The 23632-nt window shown below is 41.8% G+C and overlaps 1 protein-coding gene across 1 annotated transcript in view; it reads right to left on the minus strand.

The window, feature by feature from the left end:
- The window catches only part of dscaml1 (Down syndrome cell adhesion molecule like 1), a 123091-nt gene that overhangs the window by 26598 nt on the left and 72861 nt on the right, over window positions 1-23632 (minus strand). The window contains exons 5-18 of the mRNA XM_074679194.1: window positions 21925-22203; window positions 20627-20902; window positions 18046-18345; window positions 13768-13910; window positions 11424-11553; window positions 9594-9872; window positions 7828-7956; window positions 7560-7739; window positions 5866-6071; window positions 2962-3058; window positions 2677-2805; window positions 2370-2537; window positions 2041-2111; window positions 1602-1842 (exon numbers count right to left, since the gene is read on the minus strand). Of these exons, the coding sequence (XP_074535295.1) occupies window positions 1602-1842; window positions 2041-2111; window positions 2370-2537; window positions 2677-2805; window positions 2962-3058; window positions 5866-6071; window positions 7560-7739; window positions 7828-7956; window positions 9594-9872; window positions 11424-11553; window positions 13768-13910; window positions 18046-18345; window positions 20627-20902; window positions 21925-22203 (2628 nt within the window). The remainder of the gene's footprint in view (window positions 1-1601; window positions 1843-2040; window positions 2112-2369; window positions 2538-2676; window positions 2806-2961; window positions 3059-5865; window positions 6072-7559; window positions 7740-7827; window positions 7957-9593; window positions 9873-11423; window positions 11554-13767; window positions 13911-18045; window positions 18346-20626; window positions 20903-21924; window positions 22204-23632) is intronic.

Genomic DNA, 23632 nt, shown 5'->3' on the forward strand with positions numbered 1-23632 from the left:
ACAAAAGAAAGAAAGTTAAGAGATGACTAAGAGAGCAAACCAAGAGCAGGTAAAAGGGATTAATGTTTTCTTTTAGTTGTTATGCCTGAGTGTTTTTAAGTTTCAATAGGATGGCTTGCTTTGGTCTTGTTTCCAGTGCCAGGAGTTTGGCCTAACGTGTCACTAAAAAAACATTTGGTCTTTCAAGAAGTTTAAAAAAGGTTTTTTTTGCAGGTTGTCTGGACATCTCTTCCTTAAACCAAGAGGATTACAGAAGAAGTGATGTTTATACATCATTAAATGGCAGATTGGTTTGAAATACGACAACAAGCAAAATTTGCAAACTCAGTTTGTGCAGTCGTTTAGTAATCAGCTATATTTAGGGCTAATCACAGCTCAGTGCTCTGAGACGTGTCTGTAACTTGAAATGTGAGTGAATCCTGGTTATGTCCTACCAGTGCACATCTACCAACTCCGACCTCACCAAACAGAGCTAACATAACCTCACTCTTTGTTTTATTGATAGACTCTCAAGTTTGAACAGACCACTGCAGAATAAATGCTGACTGTGGGCTTGAATAAACATTTTCACAAACAGCTTATCCCCTGTTTTAGCCTTTGGCCTGTGCTCTATCACCCTTCTTCTGCTCATGTGTCCTTTTCAGCAGAGAAAAAACACAGATCTCTCTTCTGTCTGCTCAGCTTCGTAGGCCAGTGAGTTGTTGTCATAGGGACTTGTGCCATAAATCAATCCTGCATAACCCGACCTGGAGTCTGAAAAATAGGAGTTACTTTTTCAAGTTCACTTAGAAAGTTCTCACAGGGACTTAAAGTCATCTTTTTTTTTTACTTTATAAAGCATAAATCCAGAAAGGGTCTCTTACAATTATACCAGCTGAAAAAACATCTGAATGTCTTTTGGTAAGTAGAAAATCTCAAAACACTTTCCCATATTAAATATAAATGTCACAAGGGGTACCCCAAAGACAACCAGGTTTTCTGGTTTGGATGTATGGCTGTCTTCAGATTTTCACCAATTACATGATAAACAGTGTCCATAGCACCACTGCGCTTACCTAATCATAAAATGTGTGACCTCTTCACATAATTATCACCTGTTTATTCAGTCATTTGTTCATCCTTTCACTCCCTCAATAGACATCTACCACAAGACATCAGGATGAATGGCCTTACTTCCACAACTCTCTGTAGTAGAACCACTCAATCCTCTCTTTAGTGCTGCTGAATGCTTGCTGTGTCTGCGAGAGTGTTTGTCCTTGGTGCTTGTAAAAAGCATTGATTCTAGACGCCAACCTTCACATTATTGTTCTGAGAATGGAGAGAAATGTAGTAATTTTGGCTACAAAGCATGGCATGCTTTGACACTGATCAGAAGGAGAGAATGCAAAAGAACAATAGCAGCAGGAAAAGTGGAGCAATCAAAGCCTGTGCAGACAGAGTGTATTTAATACAACTGATCTAATGGTTGAATCTTAACTACTGTATGTGATGCACCATCCTGTTTAATCTCCCTCTCTTATTCTTGCCCAGGTGGCATTTGCAGAGCACTCTTAGATATGATGCTTTTGATTTGTATTTGTGTTGTGTTTCTCGATCCTCACCATCTTCAAGTGTTGTGGCGTTGATTTCTGAGCTGGACGGCCCTGTGCCAGCTCTATTGAAGGCCTGGACAACCACACCATACTGGGCAAACTTCTTCAGGTTGTCCAGGGTGTAAACCTCACTGTCTCCAGTGGCCTTCATCTCCACAATGCTGTACTGGCCGTTACTGCCTGGGCCGTTCTCTCTGTAACCAATCTGGTAACCTCGGATCACTCCGTTCTGCAACTCCTTTCTCGGAGCCTGGGGAATAAGAAATGGAGAGATGATGCTGAAAATCTGACTTATCTTTTCCTTTTCATGGCGTGCGCATTTGTTGGCTACTTTATTAAACAGAAACATAATGAAATGAGTCCTGAAAACACATGGTCACTTTGCTCGCAAGAGAACATGAAGTGGAAATAAGCACAAAGCTGCTCAGACAAGAAAATCGTGTTTTACCTTCCAGGTGACCCTGATGCTCTGAGAGGTCACTGGCTGCAAGATCACATCCATAGGAGGACCATCAGGCTCTGCAGAGATAAAGAAAGATCGAAGGACGGATAAGGACCAAGGTGTTATGTTAATTACTGCTGAACTAATATTGTGCAGCTTTCAAAAAGATATTCAGTGGCACTGCTTTAACAGATGTTTTCTCTCAGTTTCACTGAGACACAGCTTCAATACAAAATGCTTCTTCAAGGACAGATTTCAGTGTCAGTGTAGCTCTAACAAGCCACAGCAGAAAAGGTAAAATATTTCCTCACACTTTTGTTTGTTAAGATACTTACGTGCTTCCTCTGTGCTGATGGTGAGCTCTTTACTCGCCTCACTCTTGCCTATAGCATTGTAAGAGTACATGCGGATACTGTACACGGAGGCAGGGTGAAGGTCTACTATATTTGCCTGGTTATTGGTGGGGGAGATGTTACGAGTCGCATGCTTCAGCTCCCAGGTGTCTGACAAAAATAAACCAAAAAAGTAGATGCATTACTTGTTATGTAGAGTCTCAAATCAAGAAAACAATCTCTGACAACTTGTCACATTATTCAAATTTCTGCGTTTATTGTCTGTAAAATCAGTAGATGTTTTACTCACCTGTCTTGTTCTTATACTCAATATCGTAGGAGGTAATGACGCTGTTTCCATCAAATCTCTGGGTCCAGCGGAGGTTCATGCTGCGATCTTTAACTTCTCGTACCTCTAACTCTGGAGGATCTGGAGGCTCTGAGGATATAAGACAGAGGAAGTGAACAAAGACTTTGAGGTTAGATAAAGATGGAGACGTTAGCACGAAAAAAGAGAAAAACTTGAACAGACTGAAGAAAAATTTGTGAAGCTTTTGTGTGTACAAAGTGCATGAATTTGTACAGGAGTGGTTACCTTGTACAGTAAGCTGAATCAGACCTCGTCCTTCTCCGTAAGAGTTGATGGCATGACAGGAGAAGAAAACTGAATCCTCACGCTCTGCTGGCTTTAGCTGTAGGGAGAAAGGGGTAAGTAGTGAGAGAAACAAACATCTCTATCTCAGTGAAGTCAGGCAAGTTGTATAAAACAAAGCTTTGTGATGTAGAAGTGGCCTAGTAAGAGTTTTTTTTTCATCTAACATGTCTGCTTAAGATGACCCACAATGCACTGTGGGTGAGTCATCTAAATATGAGAGGAGGGATGAAATTCAGAAAGTGTCACCAATCCAGAGGGCGGTGTGCTTTTAGTTTTCAGGATAAAATTTGTTGCACAGTCGACAGTCGACCCATGAGGTAAAACATAATGGCAACCTGAATCACCCTCGGTACTGGGTTACTGGTATGCTGTTTAATTCTTTCATTCATTTAATTTTTTTAAAAAGTATCCTTTCTTTAAGAGGGGTAACAAATTTGTATCTGTTAGCAGTAACCTTATTACAGCGCTTTCTAAGTAATTATCCAGCAGTGTTAAATACTTTATCCTGATTGGTCAAAACCCCATAACAACTACCTCTAAGTTACTGATCACTACCAAACAGCGTAAACCATAAGCAGTAAAAAACCATCAATGGTGTCGTGCTTCAGTCTGAATAACCCAACTCAGCTAAAAACAAAGTGGCAGCAGCCAGCAAAAATTATATATATATATATTTAAATTGTTATACTCTTTATAATTTTCTTTGAAAGCTCTTATTTCTGACTCTCAGCCTGAGTACAATTTACCCTATGTCAGGGGTAGGCAATCTAGGGCACGGGTGCCATAGCTGGCACGTCAGGCTGTTTAGGTTGGCACGCAAATAATAATTACTTTGAGGCAGAGGATAGAATAAATAAATAATAATAAAACTATTGTGTTGTTTTCTATTTACCACTTAAGAAATTGAGCACACTATAAATGTTCTTACGTAACAATTTAACAAATAAAGTTAAATAATAAGTTAAAATCATGATGTTACAAGTGCATGAATGTGTTTTGCCAGCGTGTCACCACTCGGACATCTGTCTGCTAGCTCGCTATCGCACCCATTTAGTGGCATCATCATGGCAAACAAACCAAGTTCTAGTCATTCTTTCCAACGTAGCTGGACAAGGTAGCACGGATCTATTGCCAGAGATGACCAAAGATTGAGCAATATGCACTCTTTGCTGTGCAAAGTATGGTATGTAGGACATCAAGTGGGCAGAGTCCTTTTGAGACCAAACCTAAAAACAGTGTTAGGTAAGCATGGAAAATCATTAAGGTGACTTTCTTACCCACAGTCGATGATTTTATGAAAGAACTAAGACTTGCCACTTTGAGCATGAGTGTATTTAAAAGTGGCACCAGTCATGGAAAAGGTTGCTTACCCCTGCCCTATGTAAACCAAAAGAGGCTTCAGTAATATCTGCACCTTTCAAGTTTCATACTTTCACAGTTTAGCATGTTAACTTAAAAAGGCCAGAGGACAGAGGCCAGAGCAGGAAACTGGGAGAAACTGAGGGATTGACATTCAGTCAATGGTTGCTTTGCTGTCTGTTTTAAGGGTACCTTTGGATGAAAAGAACAACTTAAAGTGACTCGCGCAAGAGAGTGGAAGTAGCCATTCTGAGTGGCTACGATAGTGCCACAGAGGAAGGAAAACACAACCAAAGTGAAACAAAATGCCAAACAGATGAGACTTTTTCCTAAACGAGGGTGAAGCTTGGCTCACTCGCTTTCGGGCACTTGGAGAGCAGCACGGGACGAAAAGCGACGCAAGTTGGCTTTCTGCTAACCAGGTATGTGTCAAATACCCGTGATTAGCTTGTGCTAACATGCAAAGTCAGGTGCATGGCTCTTGAGTCTCTCCCACACAGAAACGTGTTGCTCCAGTTGGTCGTTGAGCTAGTAAGTGTGTTTACATAGTCAGAGTTAGAGGCAGTAGGTGTGTGCTGCAGCTGGCACTGAGCCGAGGAGAAGCCCAGTTTAAATGTTTTGTTTACTAACAAGTAACAAAAACCTTTTGGACTCTTCTTTTAAGCATCAGCTGTGCCACACAAATGTTAGTATTGGATCTGAATGTTTTAAGAAGAGAGCCTTAAGTTTCAATCCCAGGCCAACAAGGTTATTAATTATTTAAGGTAATTCATTATTATAACTCAGTAGAGTTAATTTACTATCCTTACTCATTATTTCAGTAGCAAGTATAAATGAGACACAGTGTCAAGTTATCGAAATAAAGGTAGGTAAAGGTAAAGGTTTGTTTGACTGACACAATATTCTGCATACATTTAACTTAAAAATTGATTTAGAGGCTTAACTGGACATGCACATCAATATTACTTTAAGAACTTTTTGTATAGACAGTGGCGGTCTGCAGAGGCCTGAGGGAGGAGGTCTGCAGCCTGACTGTCTTGTGGTAATGATGTAGCTCCTGAAACAGGAATTCAGCTTCATTATTTCATTTCTTTGTACAAGTCAGGCTGCTTTACTTACAAGGTTTCACTCAAACCTGGTTTGTTTACAGATAAATAAACAGCTGTACCAACTTTGTTCAAGGGTTTATTGAGGTAATAAAAACACCTTTCCTTCACAAGCAGATAAAGCTGTGACTGTTACCAAGATTAACAATGACTGGTGTGATAACACCTCACTTCAACCCTGCTCCCTTAGCAACCAACAAAATCAGTGAAAACCGTTAGAACTTGGTGCACTTTGAACATAAAAACAGGAGATTAGGAGAAAGAAATCACTGAGCAGGAAAAGAAGTGAAAACTGTCCATTTGTCATGAGCGAGAGCCATAAAGACACTGCTGTCTGACTTCATCAGGTTACAAGTTCATCCATAAAAGTGTTTCTTACCTTGAGGGTAGACAACACCTCGTCCGTCTTCTCATTGGGACTTGTGGTGATTGAATAGCGAGGGTTGCGGTCAGGGTCGATGACTGTGTCGCCTTTCTCCCAGCGGATGATGATGGGCCATTCACCCCTGGCTGTGCAGTTCAGCTCCTTCACATGACCCTTCTTTGCCATGGTGGTGTTGGGGTGACTAGTGATCATTGCTGGGACTGGAAGGAGAGGAGAAAAAGAAAAAAGTTGAGTAAAGCAGATAGGAATGAGGACATTTAACAGATTGATATTAGAAGAAGACGGGGAGAAAGAAAAGAAAGAGTAAGTGGATAATAAGCAGGTTAAAAGGGAGAAGGAAGAGAAGGAAGGGGAGAAGAGAAGGGCAGAAGAGCTGGCAGTTAAAAAGGTGGAGTTCAGAGAAGCCAAGTTCCACTGCAGCAGAGTAATGAAGAGCTATGGTCAATGAGGTAAAGTCAATAAACCTCCTCTCTCATTCTCCAATAGTTAACATTTGGGCCCAGGTGAATGAAAATGATACACTCTTCCTTTGGTGTGCAGTCTTTACACACACACATACACACACAAAAACATTGTCTCCTTGGTCCAACACACACACAAATGCGCGCACACGAACACACACTACCGATCTGTGTAGGACTCTCCTGATTTGTTTTCATCACTTATTCATCCCACCCTCCCTCTTTTCCTCTTTTCCTCCGACTCCGCTGAGCGAAACAGACAGAATTGAGGGAGGCAGAGAAGAGGAACGGTTCAATCAATAACACTAACACCAGCGAGAGAGGGGGAGTTCTACAGAGACAGCCAGAAAGAGAGAAGGGCAATCCTGTGATAGCAGAAACAAGTAGCTGCATTTGTGCATCTTGTTAAATGTGTCCGTGTGCGTGAGTGTCAAAAGGTTGTGGAAAATAAATACATCATTTGCAGGTAGAGTTGTTTAGTAAGGGCATGGTGCAGCATGCTACAGAGGACATTGGCCTTAAATAATGTCCCGCCTGACGTTGGCATTCTGTTTTGTGTGTTTCCTCACGCGTTTTCACATTGCATTACACAGGGTGTATCTGACAGCAAGGGCAGTTTGAAGGGATCGATTCCAGATAATGATTAGGCTCAAAGTGTTTTTGATTGTCTCTAGACAGATCCCAAGAGTCAAAAGATCAATTGCTGAGTAGCTTGCTTTCTCACTGCTATTTACTGGCGCATACACAGAAAACCCGACACACACACACACACACACACACACACACACACACACACACACACACACACACACACACACAATACACACACACACACACACACACACACACACACACACACACACACACACACACACACACACCATTCTCCCTCTCACTGCTCTTAATTGTCTTGCTCTCATGCCCATGGTCATCTTTGCTCCACCAATTCATCAATGTGTGAGTGTAATTGTGGAGTGTGTGTGTGTATGTGTGTGTGTGTGTGTGTGTGTGTGTGTGTGTGTGTGTGTGTGTGTGTGTGAGCACATGGAGAACAGTGTGAGCTGCCTCATTGGTTTGCCACATTTAGCAAGTGTGTGTGTGTGTGTGTGTGCACTGCAACTGATGAAGCAGGAGCATCAGACCATACCTGATGTCCTCAATGCAGTCATCTGTGCCATAAAGAAGTCATACTCTGCTACATTAGCCTGGGTGAGTTTGAATACTCACTCTTCACGGTGAGGACCATGCTCTTGCTGATGTCGGAGCCCACGCCATTGGAGGCCTGGCAGAGGTAGAAGCCACGATCCTCCTCCAGGACGTGTCTGATGAGGAGGGAGCCGTTTGTCATGATTTGGATACGACCTGTCAGAGGCACAGGGTGGTACTGCTGCGGATTCCCAATACCCGCTGCACAAGAGGAAAGAAACACATTAAGACGCATTGTACTGTAACCAATAATCCAGGCAATCGAATGACTGAAAGATGTCTCATGTACCTAGTGCACCTTTGGCATGCTTCCACATGACCTTGGGAGGAGGGTATCCATCAACAGAGCAGTTCAAAATTCCTGCCTTGCCATAGATCCCGTCCTGGTTGTTGGGTTGCACCACCCAACGAGGAGGCACTAGAGGAGGAGAAAAGAAGTTTTATTGCTGTACCACTAAATCAAGTTTTTGCCTTTAGTATACCATTAAGATTCTACAGAAAAATACAAATGGTTTGAACGAATGAAAGCTTTATTTTGTGGGAATAACACAAAAAGGAAGAAAAAAAAGGGACAAGAGAAAACACTTAAAAACTATTGAAATAAACTGAAACAATATCAAAATGTTTGAAAAAGAGCAGAAAGATGCATCAGCTTATTTAATCCCACCCTTTCTCCACTTCATAATTAATTAAGTTTACATTCCTCTGTATCCCTATCACAAACTCACAAACACAGCTTACATATTAACCTGTATAAGGATACAGATACAAAAATGAGCAGCAGTCCTGCATTTAAAATCTCAAGTGATAATTCAAAAAGCTTTGTGTTTAGTGAAGGAGAGATGCAGATCTCAGTTTCTAACAGGAGGCTCCATCCATGTAACTATATTTACCTTTGCTGCTTTTCCCTTTTGGGGTAGCCGATTACAAGGCTAACATGTAGAGAAGGACAAGCATTCATGCAAACACTCACAGCTACAGGCAATTTAAAGTGACCAATCAACCTGGTAGGCATTGGGGAAGCCTGTGTACCCAGGGGGAACCCAGTGCACAGGGAGAATATGGAAACACCTCACAGAAACATCAACCAGGGACCTTCTGGGTCAACTGTGTAGCACTGTGTTAAGATGTTAATCTTACTGTGAAATTAAACTACTAGACAGAAGTCCAGCTCGGGCATAAATGTAATAAACTGAAAAGTATCTCCACCTGAAATAACCCTAAGTGAAAATCTTGAGTAAATTCACGTGAACGTGAGTACAAAATAGTTTTGAAATGAGTAACCTACCACTGAGCTGCAACTTCATGACAGGCACAGAAAATTAACTGTTACCCATAAAGCTGGAATGATACTTTCTACCTTTTCTCACGAAATTAATGCGATTTCCAAAGGTTTGCTGTGGTTAAAATTTCACCATGATTTTTTTTAAAATGACTGATCTATAACATAAAAATAACAAAGAAAAGTTCTGTGAAGTTTCACATTTTAGCTATGAATAGTAAATTTTATTACAACTTTGTGGGCAAAAGTGTAAAAAAAATTGTGTGATTAAGAACTCTTGGGAACCAAAATGCACTCCTAAGTGCACTCCTGAGTCAAAACATGTGCTAAAGTGACCTTTTGGGAGCCAAACATGCGCCTAAATGCCTTTCTGAGACATAATCTACACTACAATGCCGTATTGGGAGTCAAAATATACGCTTAAGTGCCCTCCTCTAGGGGCCTACATGTGTGCTAAAGTGCCCCAGAAAACACAGGAACTGTAGTAGCACCTTTAGTGGTGAGAGCACATTGTATGTGCTTCCCTTCAAAAAGTCTTTGCATGCCTGTGATAGAGTTAACTGACTCTTGTTTTGTGCAGCAGCTTTTACCATACCAAGAACTTAAAGACAAGTAATGTCAGCCTGTTCTGCATCGGTTTTGAAAACTTCTTTCTAATCCTTCAAGTCACCTGACTTATTTAACCTCAGAATTAAATCAATGTAAAAACCTGAAATGGGGTGAATCTGATCATTTTGATTCTCTCTGTTTCTTCAAGCTTTTTCCTCACTTACCTGTAACTGTGAGTTGTCTTTCTGTGCTGACAGTTGCGGCATCGTTGCTCGCGATGCAGGTGTAGTTGCCATTGTGTTTGAGCGACACCTTTGAGATCTGCAGAGAGCTCATGAACTCTTTTGTGTCGATGGTTATGCCTGAGGATGGCACGATCTCCTGCCCGTCCTTGCGCCACGTGATGCGTATGGGCATGTCCCCAGATGACACCACACAGGCGATGTACATCAGTTTACCGATGGAAGTCGGGGGAAAATCAAATGGCTGGATCAGTGGGGGAACTAAGAGAAGTAGAGATGCAGAGGATGAAAAAAAGAGGAAAAGAAAGAGGTAAAGTAAACAATTGGCAGAGTGTAAAGGGAGGAAGGGAGAGTAAATAGAAACGCAGTAAAGACAAGTGGGAAAACAGTGAAATGAAATAAAAGAAGATGGGAAAAGAAGAGGTGGCTCAAGTGGAGAAAGTACATTATGAAAAGGATGAAGGTGAGGAAAAGGCAAGGACAGGCAAGAGGGTGAAATACAGGGTAAATGAAAAGAGAAGGCAGAACACAGCATAAAGGGGATGGAAATAAAGAAAAATGAAAACAGTCAGAGGGTGAGTTAAATGAGCGGGGTGAGGAGGAGGTGAAATTTTAGGCAGATATGAGTAAGAGAAGAGCAGACAGATGAGAGATGTGGATATGGTTAGACAAACAGATTCAAAGACTCAGGGTCATTGAGAGGAAAGAGCCACAAAGAGAAAAAGGTAAAAGAGACAAAACCCAAAGTGAAGTCTGAATCATTTCACCTTACATGCCTCACAGGTCTACTAGGAGTTTGTTTTCTGTGTTCTTTGTGCCTGATCTACTCCTGGACCTCCAGAGCTCCCATACCACTGCAGCCTGGACACACTCTGCATCTGCCTGTACCCCACCAACCCCTCCACTCCAGCCCCACCCTGCCCTGCTACAGCCAGCCCATAATAGCTGCTCTAATTAGAGCCCCATCCGCAGGGGAGAGAACGTTGTTGCCATGGAGAGCGGCGGAGGTGATGGTGCTAGTTTGGAAGGGGGAGGAGGGATGGAGGGGGGTGGTGGTGGTGGTGATGGTGGGAGGGGGTTACAGCTGAGACATCTGGGGGATTTAATCCAGGCCTCGTTAAAATTCATCTAATTAAATCAGAGACATGACGAGCACACATTCATACAAGCACATACCTACACCCACATGCTTTATCTGCACATACGTATTCACGCAAGACACCACCCAGACCACAAATTTCACACATCTGCCAATGTCAAGTCTAAAACTAACACACACACAAAACCCAAGCTCACACCAGACAACTCTCTAAAACAAACATGTCATGCTGTCACAGAGCTGCGTACAAGCTGACATGCAAAACACATAAAGCACACTCACACTGTCTTTTTACACAGGTTTGTACTTGTGTGGCATGCACACACACACAAATCTTACACAATAGCACTCCTGCTCTATGTAATTGCTGAGTGGTTGAGAGAGTGCACCAGGCCACTTCGCCCCTTAATCAGCGGTTATTAAAGCCAATGCATACAGCTTTCTTTTTCCTCTCCCTCTGCTCTTGACTAGTCTTACTCACTCTCCATCACTCTTACAATAATTTTTACATTCATAGTTTTTTCTTTATGCCCAGCTTTGATAAAGACCAAAAATACAGCCGGATGCATAAACCACACTTTGTTCCAACCACGCAGCAAACACAAATGTGTTTCCTGCTGTCTGATGCTTTTTTAGAAAAAACAATAGACTCAGACATAAGTAAAAACTTGTTTAACTAACACACAAAGTTACCATTTGGAAATGAGACTGACCTTTGACAGTGACATAGACAGTCTGTGTGATGAACAGCTGTGGCTGGATAAGCACGCTGCAGACGTAGGCCCCCTCATCCAACCCTTTTTGAACATCGCTTAGCTTCAAAGTGCCATTTTCAAACACCACCTGAACAGACAAATTAGTGTTACACAGAGGTCATGCATTTTAGGTATTTTTACTCAAATAGAGCACTTTGGCATTTAAAAAGCTAAGAGAAAAAACAGAACACATGGATGTATAGATGTCTATCTAATTTGCTTTATGCCTCCTCATGCTTCTATATTAATAGCAGCAAGAAAGAGCATGCATCAAGTAAAGTGTTAAAGTAGCAATATGTAAAAATAATTGATAATAGCTACACAGGAAAAAAAAAAAATCTCCTTAAAGTCTATGGGAATCAAATTTGCTTTGTAAGTTCATCATAACAGGCTGTCTTCAGTTAACTTCTTATAACCTAATCCCCTAACCTGGCAGGAGTGAACGCTTGCCTGAACAGAGGCCTGCACTGGAAGCTGGATTCCTCTTATGGAGGTAACTCAAATTCTTCGTATATTCATAGAATAATTGCTCTTCTGCGAGATTTCCCTTGTTTCTCTATATTTGGGATTAGCCAGATTCTGTAAACACCACCCCTATTTTGTAAGCACATTGATCAAAACTGCGAATCCTGGGTTTACTTACGCCCAGTTTCCACCAAGCATTGTGGTTTAGATCAGTACAGTTTGGTACAGGTTGGACCGGTACAGGTTTGATCCTGTTTGCATTTCTTCAGCAAACTGTGCCCCCTTTTGGTGGCAGCATGTAAGCCGGATGCCGATACCCACGCAAGTTAGGTACTAGCATGACACCAAAGCAGCAAGACACAGTGTAACCCACTAATAAATCTAATGAAGAAGAAAAATGTGACACAGTAAATAAAGAGCAACGATGGGAGACATCCAGCAATTCATCTCCTTTGTGATTGCCATGTGGCTCTTGGTTACAAAGCGCACTCAAGCTTTATTTCCGAGGAGACTGTGAGTCGCAGGGAGAAATACAGCTGCTGTCACACGGTAAGTGACCATTCTTTCAATCAACGGTCTGCAGTGTTGTAGCTCCACCTTCTGGGATCGGACCGGTTTAGTCTGGCACCCCTATGGCAGGGTCCCAAAAAGTGGGACAGTTTGTTTGGGGATCTGTCTCTGGATTAGTCAGCAGAAAAACCACAAAATTCATACGATACCGAGGCAAACCGGACTGAACTGCTTGGTGGAAATGGGGCTTTGCTGAGGTGATATCCAGCTTCATGATACCGCTAATCAAGATTATAAATGTTAAGTAAAATCAACCTAAGTAACAGAGAGAGATCTTGGATGTGTTAACTCCACTTCGCAGTGAGGGCCCAAGGTGTTTCTATGCTTTGTTTTGGACTGTGTGGGCCATGTGGTAGGGGAGGTTTTCGCAGTTTTGTCGTGATCCAAAAACCTAGTCACACCAAATGATACCTGATCTATATCAACCAGTCACAGATAGGAGAAAGGTCTGGGGAGTTAACTCTGGACCTTGACCTTGAGGGCAGCTTTTGCTGAAATAGTGTTTATGTAAACTCCAATAGAACAATGAAATTTAATTTTCACATTAGCTTTACATTAATCCTCATAAACTGCACCACAAAAACACATTGTCACTTGTAGATGAAGAAAGATTTTACACTCCACCTGGTAATGCTCTACACTTCAGAAATTCTGGCAGAGAGTATGTGAACTAGCATTCATGATTCAGCCTTCGTGTGGAGATATTTGTTTGCTTTCCAACATTGCAAATTATAATCTGACAGATAGCCATGTTATCAAGCATACAGAAATTCTACTGAGCAATGCCAAAAACTGCAATGCTTTAAAGTTAAAATCAAATCTTGGCAGTTCAATTGGGTTTTGGCTCCTTGATAATAATTCTTCTTTTCTGTTAAAAAAATACTGGAAAATGAATAAAATCAAAATATTCTATACAATATAAAAACCTCTCCTGGATGATATGATAACCCTTCCAACACACATGACTGTGCTATTGTATAGTATCACTAGAGGAGTTGTGGCTTCCAAGAACTAGTTCTTTATCTCTGTCTTGTTGTTTTTGTATGTAATGCCCAACTTTTGACTGTCTGTTTGTTTGCTTTTTGTTTGTTTGTTTGTTTTTTGCATTAAACTTATCTTTAGATACTTTAAAATATCTTCCTTTTATAAGCATTTAATTTATTTAATTGTTTGTAATTTGAAATTTGAAAAAGCAAAATAACATACTCAAAAGAAAAGAGAGGGGAAAAAAGAAATGTTTATATTTGTAGGAAATATTTTACTCCACCTGGCGATGGTTGTCAGGCAGCAGAAGCCCCTCCTTGTACCAGTTAATTGAGTAATACGGGTATCCAATCACACGGCAATTGATGAAAGTGTTTCTTCCTGCTACTGCAGTGATGTTCTTCATTGGCCGGATCCTCGGAGGACCTGATAGATTTGAAAAGAAAGAAAAAGAGAAAAGAGGGACATGGGAAGAAGACAAAAGATGGAGAGAAAGAAAGTTGACCAGAACAAGAGAGGGGGCAAAAAGAGGACCATTAGCTGATGGTGTCAGGGCCACATTTTGGAATATTTGAAATAAAGTGGGAGGGATGACAGGGAGGGGATTTGAGGGAAAGGGGCGGGACAGAGGAGAAATAAGGAAATAGAGTTGTAGAAAGAGAGACAGATTTTTCAAGTAAACCCCCGCTCGTGTCCTTACCATTACTGAAAAGAAAGATACGCTGTTAAAGTTCAGCCTCTCCAGACATGACATGATGCCTGTCTTGTAATTTTGAGAATTTATTGTTTACAGGTCAGATTAAATAAGCCAAGTAATAATAACAATAATTGCTTGTTCAGATGCTCAAAGTCGCTTTACAGATTAGCAAACATAACTTTAAAAACAGTTTGAAAGCCCAGTCATGTAAAAACGCAAAAGAACAGATGGGACACAGGCAGTGGTATAGTTTATGTGACACGCAGGTATACGCTATACACTCACAAGAAAAGGTCACTGATTTGAGTACACCCAGTGGTGCAAACTATGTGATATGCAGGTACACGCCTGAATACACCAGATATGTCTGCAGTCCGACTCTGTTCTGTTGCGTGTTGACTGGGTTTGTCAACTCACAATTGCTGCATGTTCAGCCCGTCAAGCTGCATGTCTGACAGACAGCTGGCATCGCAAGACCAAGAAGTCTACACGCTTCCCACTCCATTGATAAGCCTCCGTTCATTCACGTTCATGGCTCCTAAACCTCAAACCTGTGGACTCCTGGTCTGGCTCCGCTTGTTTTGTTTAATAAGATTGTAGTAAAGCTAAATACAAATCGGTTTTGACAGTTTGTTTTATTCTGAAAGTCTCTGGGTGTTTTAAGGTAGTTTCCAGTCACAATTTCCTTTTCAGTTTGATCTTCCCCATGCTGAATTTATACGCCACAGCACCGCGTCTGGCAAAAATTGGATAGCTGTATTACCTGAACCATGACAGAGCAGCCACATAGATGGACTGCAATGGAACAGATTCAGTGTAAGTTCACAGATTGACTTGAATGGAAACCTATCTGATCTGTTGCTGTGACAGAGCAGAGACAGACTGCAGACACATCTGGTGTATTTCAACAGTTATACTCACTGGAGAATGTTTATGATTTCCATATACCCTCTTGACACATGGGGTGGTTATTTAGAAGACAAAAAAAGGTTTAAAATAAAATTTTGGGCCTGGCTTCCACACATTGATTAATTAATTAAAGTAACCCAGTCATAAGTTCACATAAATTTGGGACGTCTGAGGGTTCCGTTGCCTGTAACAAACAGTAACAGATTTCTTCGGCTGGAATTAACGGCAGAATGTTGATTAGAGACATGAAGCACCATCAACAGCAGACAATGCTTTTTCAGTGATTTCCGAAGCGTGTTACCACTTCACCCACAGCCGCTCTGGGTAATGGGACTGGGAGACAAACCACACAGGCATGGTTGATGATGATCAAGTTGAGGCCGATGATATGGAGAAGGAGCCCAACACAACCTGGTAGTATCTACCTCAAACCCCCTCCTCAGCCTGTATGTTGATGTTTTGGTTGTTCCGGGACGTTTCTGGGCTGAAGTAAGCATGGTTACCTCAGCCAATCACAGTGCGCCCCATGCACAAGTGACTTTGCATGTTGATTAGCGAGTGAAAGAAGCTATTCCAAGCGGCTACAAAAGTGGACGTAGCACGGAGCAAGAAAAACACAACCAAAGTGAAACAAAACGCCAAACAGATAAAGCTTTTTACAAAACAAAGGTAAAGCTTGGCTCAACTTTCACTCGCTTTCTGGCACTTAAAGAGCAGCTCGGGGCAAAGAGTGACACGATAATCCAGTGATTAGCTTGTGCTAACGTACCAAGTCAGGTGCACAGCTCTGGAGTCTCTCCTGTAGAAACACGATGCTACAGGTGGTTGCTGGGCTGGTGAGTGTGTTCAAGTAGTCACAGCATGATGCAGTGGGTGTGCGCTGCCACTGGCACTGAGCCAAGGAGGAGGAGTCCAGTTTGAATTTGTGTCTACTAACAAGTAACAAAAATTTCTGCAGACTCTTCCTTTAAACAAAGACTGACCTTTTTGTTTTTGCGCAGTACACCAAATAGGTCAATGTAAAGATATAACAAAGCTGGCTTCATTCAACAGAAACACCACTGGAGAATTTTTAACATTATTATACATTGTTAAAGAACTTACAATTGAAAAGTATTAGCTATGCTAAAATGTTTACCTGCATCTTTTTCATACAAGGCTATGCTTAAACTTTGCACTTTGACGGCACTTAACAAATTACTCATTTCCTGAATCCAATGTTTCAATAAGTGAGTTTTCACATGGGCAAATATTAGAAAACAAAGAACCCTTCACTGGTTTATAACACCACTCAGCTTAGACTATGAAACTACTTGCCAACCAGCTGTGTTAATCTGGCTCAAAGGACTTAAAAAATAAATGTATTGTTACCTGTGCAAAGGCTTTTACACCAGTGCTTAGCAAACAAAGTTTACAATTAATGTGTGTGATGTACCGAGCTGAAGTCATAGACAGAAGACAGAGCCTGAAAGCTGTGAGCCAACAGACAGACAGACACAAAACGTGTGTTAGAACGCAAGAAAAAAATTGGGAGCTATTGCTCAATCATCCGTCACTTCTTCTCTGACCTTCTCACCGCTGTTCGTCTTGTATCTTTGTTTTTGTCTCTCCTTCCAGCCCTCCTACCCCCTCTTCTCTCTTTCCTCCCTTCTCAGTGTGCGCTGAGCTTTGAAGTTCTGACAAGTGAAAGATGTATTATTCAGCAGCACTGTCACACAGACACAGACACACACGCCACCACACGCAGACACGTATACAGTAAGCACGTGCATCCTTGCTGTTGGCCACAAACCAAATGGGATAAGATAAGTGTATCAGATTTCAGTGAGTGGGTAAGGATACGAGTGTGCTACTGCTTTTTCATGTGTGGTTATGCATGGGTTTGGATGTGGTTGTTGTTGTTGTTGTTGCGTGTGTGTGTGTGTGTGTGTGTGTGTGTGTGTGTGTGTGTGTGTGTGTGTGTGTGTGTGTGTGTGTGTGTGTGTTGGCTGTATTTGTGTCAGCTTGTGCTGCATTCAGGGCTGAAGCTTTCTGGCAACAGCGCTTATTCTCACTCCAATGATCATTCTGGGATGTCTCCTTAGAGCAGACGCACAAGTCACAGCTACACAACTCACCAAAGGACAGAGACACAGACAGACAGACAGACAGACAGACAGACAGACAGACAGACAGACAGACAGACGGATAGATAGATAGATAGATAGATAGATAGATAGATAGATAGATAGATAGATAGATAGATAGATAGATAGATAGATAGATAGATAGATAGATAGACAGACAGACAGACAGACAGACAGACAGACAGACAGACAGACAGACAGACAGACAGACAGACAGACAGACGGACGTGAGGGGGCCTGACCCTGTCCATCGGTGTCAGTCCTCATCCTTGTAGCCTTACACCACAGTGACATCACCAGTCCTGTCACCACAGTTTCCCATCACTCCACCATCAGACACTGGCACTCCTTTCCTCTCGATTCCTCTTCTCTTATTTCAACTATTCTCTCTGTTCTCCAGCCATCTGTTTCTCTCTCTTCTAGGGTTTCTTCTTGTACCATTTGTCTCACATTTCCTTAATCTCATATCCTCTCCTTGAGTCACTCCAGCTCTCCATATGTTTGGCTACAGTCCCTCCAATTTTCAACAATTTGTCTGCCTTTAAGAGCAGAAAGGTGTTTGCCTTTGTGGTGAAACAATAGTAAAGTTGTGAGCAGGAAGGACACAGTGAGGCAAAGGACACTGGCTATGTGAGCTGCACTCAGTGCTTTGTATGAAGGTGTAACGACTAAAAAAAATGAAACATGGTAAAAAGTAAATACAGAATTTTTTTTACAGAGAGAAAAAAAGATAAAGAGAGGTTTAGGAGATGGGTCAGGGTCAGGGTCAGGGTAGGGGTCAGGCTATGGGAAGCCTCTATATGACTGATATTGAAAAGTAGACAGGCACCTCTTACGTTTATGCGCGCTTGGTACTCGGCGCTACCGGCCGAGTTTCGTGCGGCGCACCGATACACTCCTCCGTCCCGAATCTGTGGGCTGCTGACATTGACGTGGCTCACTGTGCTTCCGTCAGAGAGCGTGTACTGGCTTGCTCGGACACGAGACAGGTCCCGGGCAACAGGCTCGTCATCCAAGGTCCAGGTGATAGTGGGAGGAGGGGCTCCTTTGGCAGCACACATCAGGGAAAACGGCTCACCTGGGACAACGACCCTCTCACTGAAGGAGGCGACAATACGGGGTGTACCATCTGAGAAAAAATCACACAAGATGTACTTTATGCTGGGTGTGATTCAAGAATGGGGAGCAAAATGAAGTTTGGAGGAAGAGAAAAGAATTAATGCTTTAAATGCTAGAAAAGCTAGATCACAGACTTCTTGTGCTAGCATTATTGAAAGAAACACTAGATATTGCGCTCTAAAGAAAAGGATAAGCTCAGTTAACTTCAGAGAATGTCAGTGCTGAGACTACCTTCACCACTTTGCCACTAATGTCTCCACATTCATAACAGGTTAAATAACAGAGACGTTTTTCTTTTTGACTTTTGAAAAAAAGTGATGTTATACTTAAGCACTTTACAGACCAAAAACAAATGAGAAAAGCACAACATGTACAAAAAACTTTCACACCCATCCAAATAGCATAAAAGTATTTTGTGCTAGTATCTGACTTTGTTACACTTATTTTTCATTTTGATGATGTTTTTATGTCTTTTTTTAATGAAGAATGATTTCTAGGTTTGCAGATTGTAATAGATGGAAGTCTTAAGAAAGACGGACAAGAGATGAGGGGATGAAGTGGGGGATGGCATGCACCACAACCAATAAGACAAAGACTTCAGTCTATTTAAATGAGTTGTCTGTTCTCCTGACTGAGCTAAACCAGCACCACTACACTGAGGTTATCAAAACAAATATTGATTTGATATCTAAAATGCTGGAGTAGGGCTGGATGATTATGGCAAAAGTCAAAATCACAATTAATTGAACCCTCTCCCTCAATTTCAGTTACTCCTGTCTCAACTCATTTTATTTCGTAAATATTTGTATAAGTTCGAAACAAGTAACCAAAATGAGCATCTACAGATGAAGAGTTAAAAATTACTTATTGGAACAGTAGAAAACACACATCAGCTATAATGGAAATGTTATGCGGAAAAACAATCAATTTTTCCTTTTCTCCTGTAGGAAATGAGAAAATTAAAAAAAATCTTGTATTTCTTGCTAGCAAAATAAATAATTTTAATACTACAGTGTTAATGTGGAAAATAACTTGTACCTTATGAAAAGGTACTTCCCTACTTTTTGGTTGACATCATCTTTATTGTAGCATCAGAAACAACTGACACAGAGTTCCTTTTGGGTACAAGCCACTTGGCTTGGTTTTTGAGTTTTGCTCCATGACGCTTCTGTTTTGAGTCCTACTGAATCCAACCCCAGTCTGAAAGCAATCCCGTTATCTACATGCGTTGATCGAGCTGTGTTCAGTCCGTTCTCGGTCTGACTAAGCTGTTAACATGCATCTTAATAGTCCGATCTTGTGCTGACTGAGCTCATAGTCTGATTTCTGTGTGTACTGTCACGTGGCTACTTCTTCTTCTGCTGGTTTTTCTGGCAGCCTTCACACTTCACACTGCGACACCCGGGTGCATGTCATGTAACTGCACAACCAGAGTGTATTTTAAGAGGCTGGTGTTTTAGTAGACAGAGAATTACAAAGAGGGAAAAACTGAAACAACTGACACCGCAGAATATAACTGATATATGAGAAACATTAAGTAGCAAAGCCTACTTGTCATGAGTTCCCTCACTTGGTTTAGCAGCGTAAGAATTTTCAACCATGGTACAAACTGTGCGTCCATGTTTTCCCTGGATATTTTTTAATGTCAAGAGTTATTAGATGTTCCCCAAACTGATGTGTATTTACAGGCTTGAAGTCATATTAGTAGGATTAAAGTTGATGCTACAAAGATGGTTTGTGGTATTTTATAGTTTGAATGTTTAAAAATTTAAAGTAAAAAAAAAAAACCTACAAGCATTGGTTAGTAAAAAAAGGTTTTTAAAATGAAGCCATCATTTACTTTCATGCCAAAATGTATAAGAACCTTACCGAAATAGTCTTTGTGTTTAAGCTTGATGTTTAGGGAAAGTGTGGAAGGCCATATCCGTAATAGAAATAACTTGTAAATTCCATCTAGAGCTATTATTATCCAGTTATTAAATGAAAATAATCAGATTTCCTCTCCTTGAGTGTTTTTTCCCCTTGACAACATTTTTTTAGAAATATAGTGAAAAAATAGACGGATAACATGAAAATAAAACATATTACGACACATCTGATAAAGACACATAGCATAACATAGCTTCCAGCATGCTTGGATGATGTAAATATGCATTGAAAACCATGTATAATTAGTCTAATTTGGCATAAACAGCCATCCTGTAATTCTGGCAGCAGCATAATAACCTTGGACAGATCTCATTTCACCCCCATTCAAGCACACCAACATGGAGATCTCTTCCTGTCCTCACCTTCCAGTAGTATGATGGAGAAGTCCTGGGCGGTCTGACCCTTGCGTGTAGCAAAGCACTGGTAAGCCCCAGAGTGTCTCTTTTGTGCAGCTGAGATGAACAATGTCTCATTGTGAGCCCCCTGGATGGAAAAGTGCTGATCAGGCAGGACGGCTTCTGTGTTACGATACCAAGACACAGTAAAATGGGGGGAACCCTGGACGGCACAAGACAGGATGACTGTACTGCTGATTCCTGTCTTCAGGTTTTTAGGAGACAGTGTGACCCTCAGCGGCTCTGCAGGACAGACATATAAACAAAGAGAAAAGAAGACGCTGACCACTGAAATGTGAATCAAGTGGTTTCTTTCACAACCAGCAACATGGATATCGAAGCTACAATAAATGGTGTGTATGCAGGCTGAGCAGTAGTTATTTGAGTATCATTTGGTTTGGTATGAGTTTGTCAAATTTTAGCCATTACTCGCTTTTGTGTGCAAGTGAGTGTATGTGTGTGCTAGACAGTGAGGAAAAACCAAGAGAGACAGACAGAAAGGGGAGAAAATGTCACTAAGCAATAAAGCAGCTGGTGTCGAGAGCTGGAGGCTGCTGAATGAGTGCGGGTCTGCGGGTGTGTGTGTGTGTGTGTGTCTGTGTGAGGGAATGACAGTGCATGTGTAAGACCTCCTTCATGGGCAATGAGTGCATGTACTGTAAGTGTGTTTACAATGTGTGTGTGTGTGTGTGTGTGCCACCTTCTATGCCCTGTCATAGAAGATTTGTTGGATGTGCACTGATCTGCCCTGTGGCCAGTCTCCCCAGTGTCCACTGACTTCACCCTTCACTCAACCACACTCAAATTCCACTTCTTAACAACACCCTCTCCACATTCCCTGTTTTTAATCTGCTTTTCCTCCCAATATCTCTTGTACCTCATATGCACAATATATTCATACATTGTGTCTTATAATTTTCCTCTTTCTTTTAGTCCTCTGTAAATGGAGCGACAGAAGCAGCAAAACCACTGCTGTGCTCTGTCACAGCAGGAGCACTTGCTGTCCTCAGAGATCATAATCATGCTCTGTCAAGAAGAGAGTGGGTGGAGAGGTGCAAGGAGGACATGTAGAAGGCAAGGGGCCAATAGAGCTTAAATGATGTCTCCACTGCTGCTGTCCATGACCTGGCATCTTATATATTAACTCTGTCAGTCTCATTCCTAAGCTCCATCTGTAGCCGTCAGTGTTACCAGGTGGAGGTCAGGGAGCTAGATGAGAGAGGTGTTTCACTAATCTACTGTGCTCTCTTCAGTTCCTCACCCACCTATGACGTTGAGGTGACCCGTCACCTCCTTGGAGCCAAAGCTGTTGGTGACCTCACAGATGTAGTTTCCACTGTCTTCCAACCTGAGGTCTGAAATGGTCAGGCCGGTGATCCGCCGTGTCCAGCGGGAGTCTGCAGGTAGTGGCCGACCATCCTTCAGCCATCGGATGGTGGGGTTTGGGTATCCAGAAGCAATGCAGGGCAGCTCCACGCTGTGCCCAACCTGCACCTCACCGGACTGGAAACTGTCAAGAACTGACGGGGTGGACTCCGTAGGGTCTGTAGACAGCACATGGTACAGAGGTTAGACATGATAAACCCTTGAACTGATTCCATATCCATACAACGAAAGACTGTTGGTGAAACACGCTCTCACACATGTTCTTGCTATGAAAAAGCACTACCATTCAAAGCCTTTTACTGCAGGATTGTGTGATAAAACAATTTGGCTGAATCAGTACAGTGATCAGAGATCTGGTCCAAGGAGAACACATCAACAGACAATGTTGAATGTTATACAGTGGGGAAAATAAGTATTGAACACATCAACTTTTTTCTCATCACATTTATTTCCAAAGATGCAATTCAAATAAAATTTCTACCAGACATTGGTATAAACTCAAATAATCCCCACATGAAAAGAAATCACAACATTCAGATCCATAAAAGAGGATCACGTGGAATTAAGTCATGACACAGGAAAAAAGTATTGGACACGCTAACTGAGACTCATCTAATACTTAGTGGAGAAGCCTTTGTTTGGAATGACAGCTTCCAGACGCTTCTTGTATGTTTTGCCGAATCGCCCACACTGCTCAGGTGTGATTTTGGCCCATTCCTCTGCACAGATTGTCTTTAAATCTTGAATATTCTTTGGTGCCCTCTGGTGAACCCTTTTCTTTCGTTCTTTCCACAAATGTTCAATTGGATTTAAGTCAGGTGATTGACTAGGCCATTCTAACAGAATGATTTTCTTTTTTTGAAACCATTTGAGAGTCAACTTTGCTGTGTGCTTTGTATTGTTGCCCTGCCGGAAGGTCCAGCCACGTCTCATCTTCATCATCCTGGTGGATGGCAGCAGATTCATATCAAGAATTTCCAGATACATGGCTCCATTCATTGCTCTGTCAATTATATGAAGTTTGCCAATACCATGAGATGAGAAACAACCCCATGCCATGATGCATCCACCTCCAAACTTCACTGTTAGTATAATGTCTTTTTCTCCTCCAAACATGGTATGTAGTATGACAGCTGAAAAGTTCAATTTTGGTCTCATCTGACCAAACAACATTCTCCCAGTATTCTACAGGCTTGTCAAGATGCTGTTTAGCAAACTTTAAACCAGCTTCAACATGCCTTTTCTTGAAGAATGGACTCTGAGCGTCCATAGAGGCCATAGCGGTGGAGTGCATTGCCTTCTGTTTTCTCTGTAACAATTGTACCTGCTGCCTTCAAGTCTTTCTGGAGCACTTTCAGGGTGGTCCTTGGCTCGTTGAGTACTCTTCTGACTATCTTTCTGACTCCCTGGTCACAAATCTTGCAAGGAGCTCCTGTGCCTGGCCTGTTGATGGTATGGTGGTGCTTCTTCCACTTGCGAATAATGGCCCCACCGGTGCTGACTGGAACATTCAGGTGCTTTGATATAAGTCTGTAACCAGCTCCATTCTGATGCTGAGCAACAATCAGGTTGTGAATGTCTTCAGAG

Source organism: Halichoeres trimaculatus, unplaced genomic scaffold, assembly GCF_033239565.1.
Source record: "Halichoeres trimaculatus isolate MK-OKI-2021-1 unplaced genomic scaffold, fHalTri1.1 fHalTri1_scaffold_9, whole genome shotgun sequence".
Taxonomy (NCBI): domain Eukaryota; kingdom Metazoa; phylum Chordata; class Actinopteri; order Labriformes; family Labridae; genus Halichoeres; species Halichoeres trimaculatus.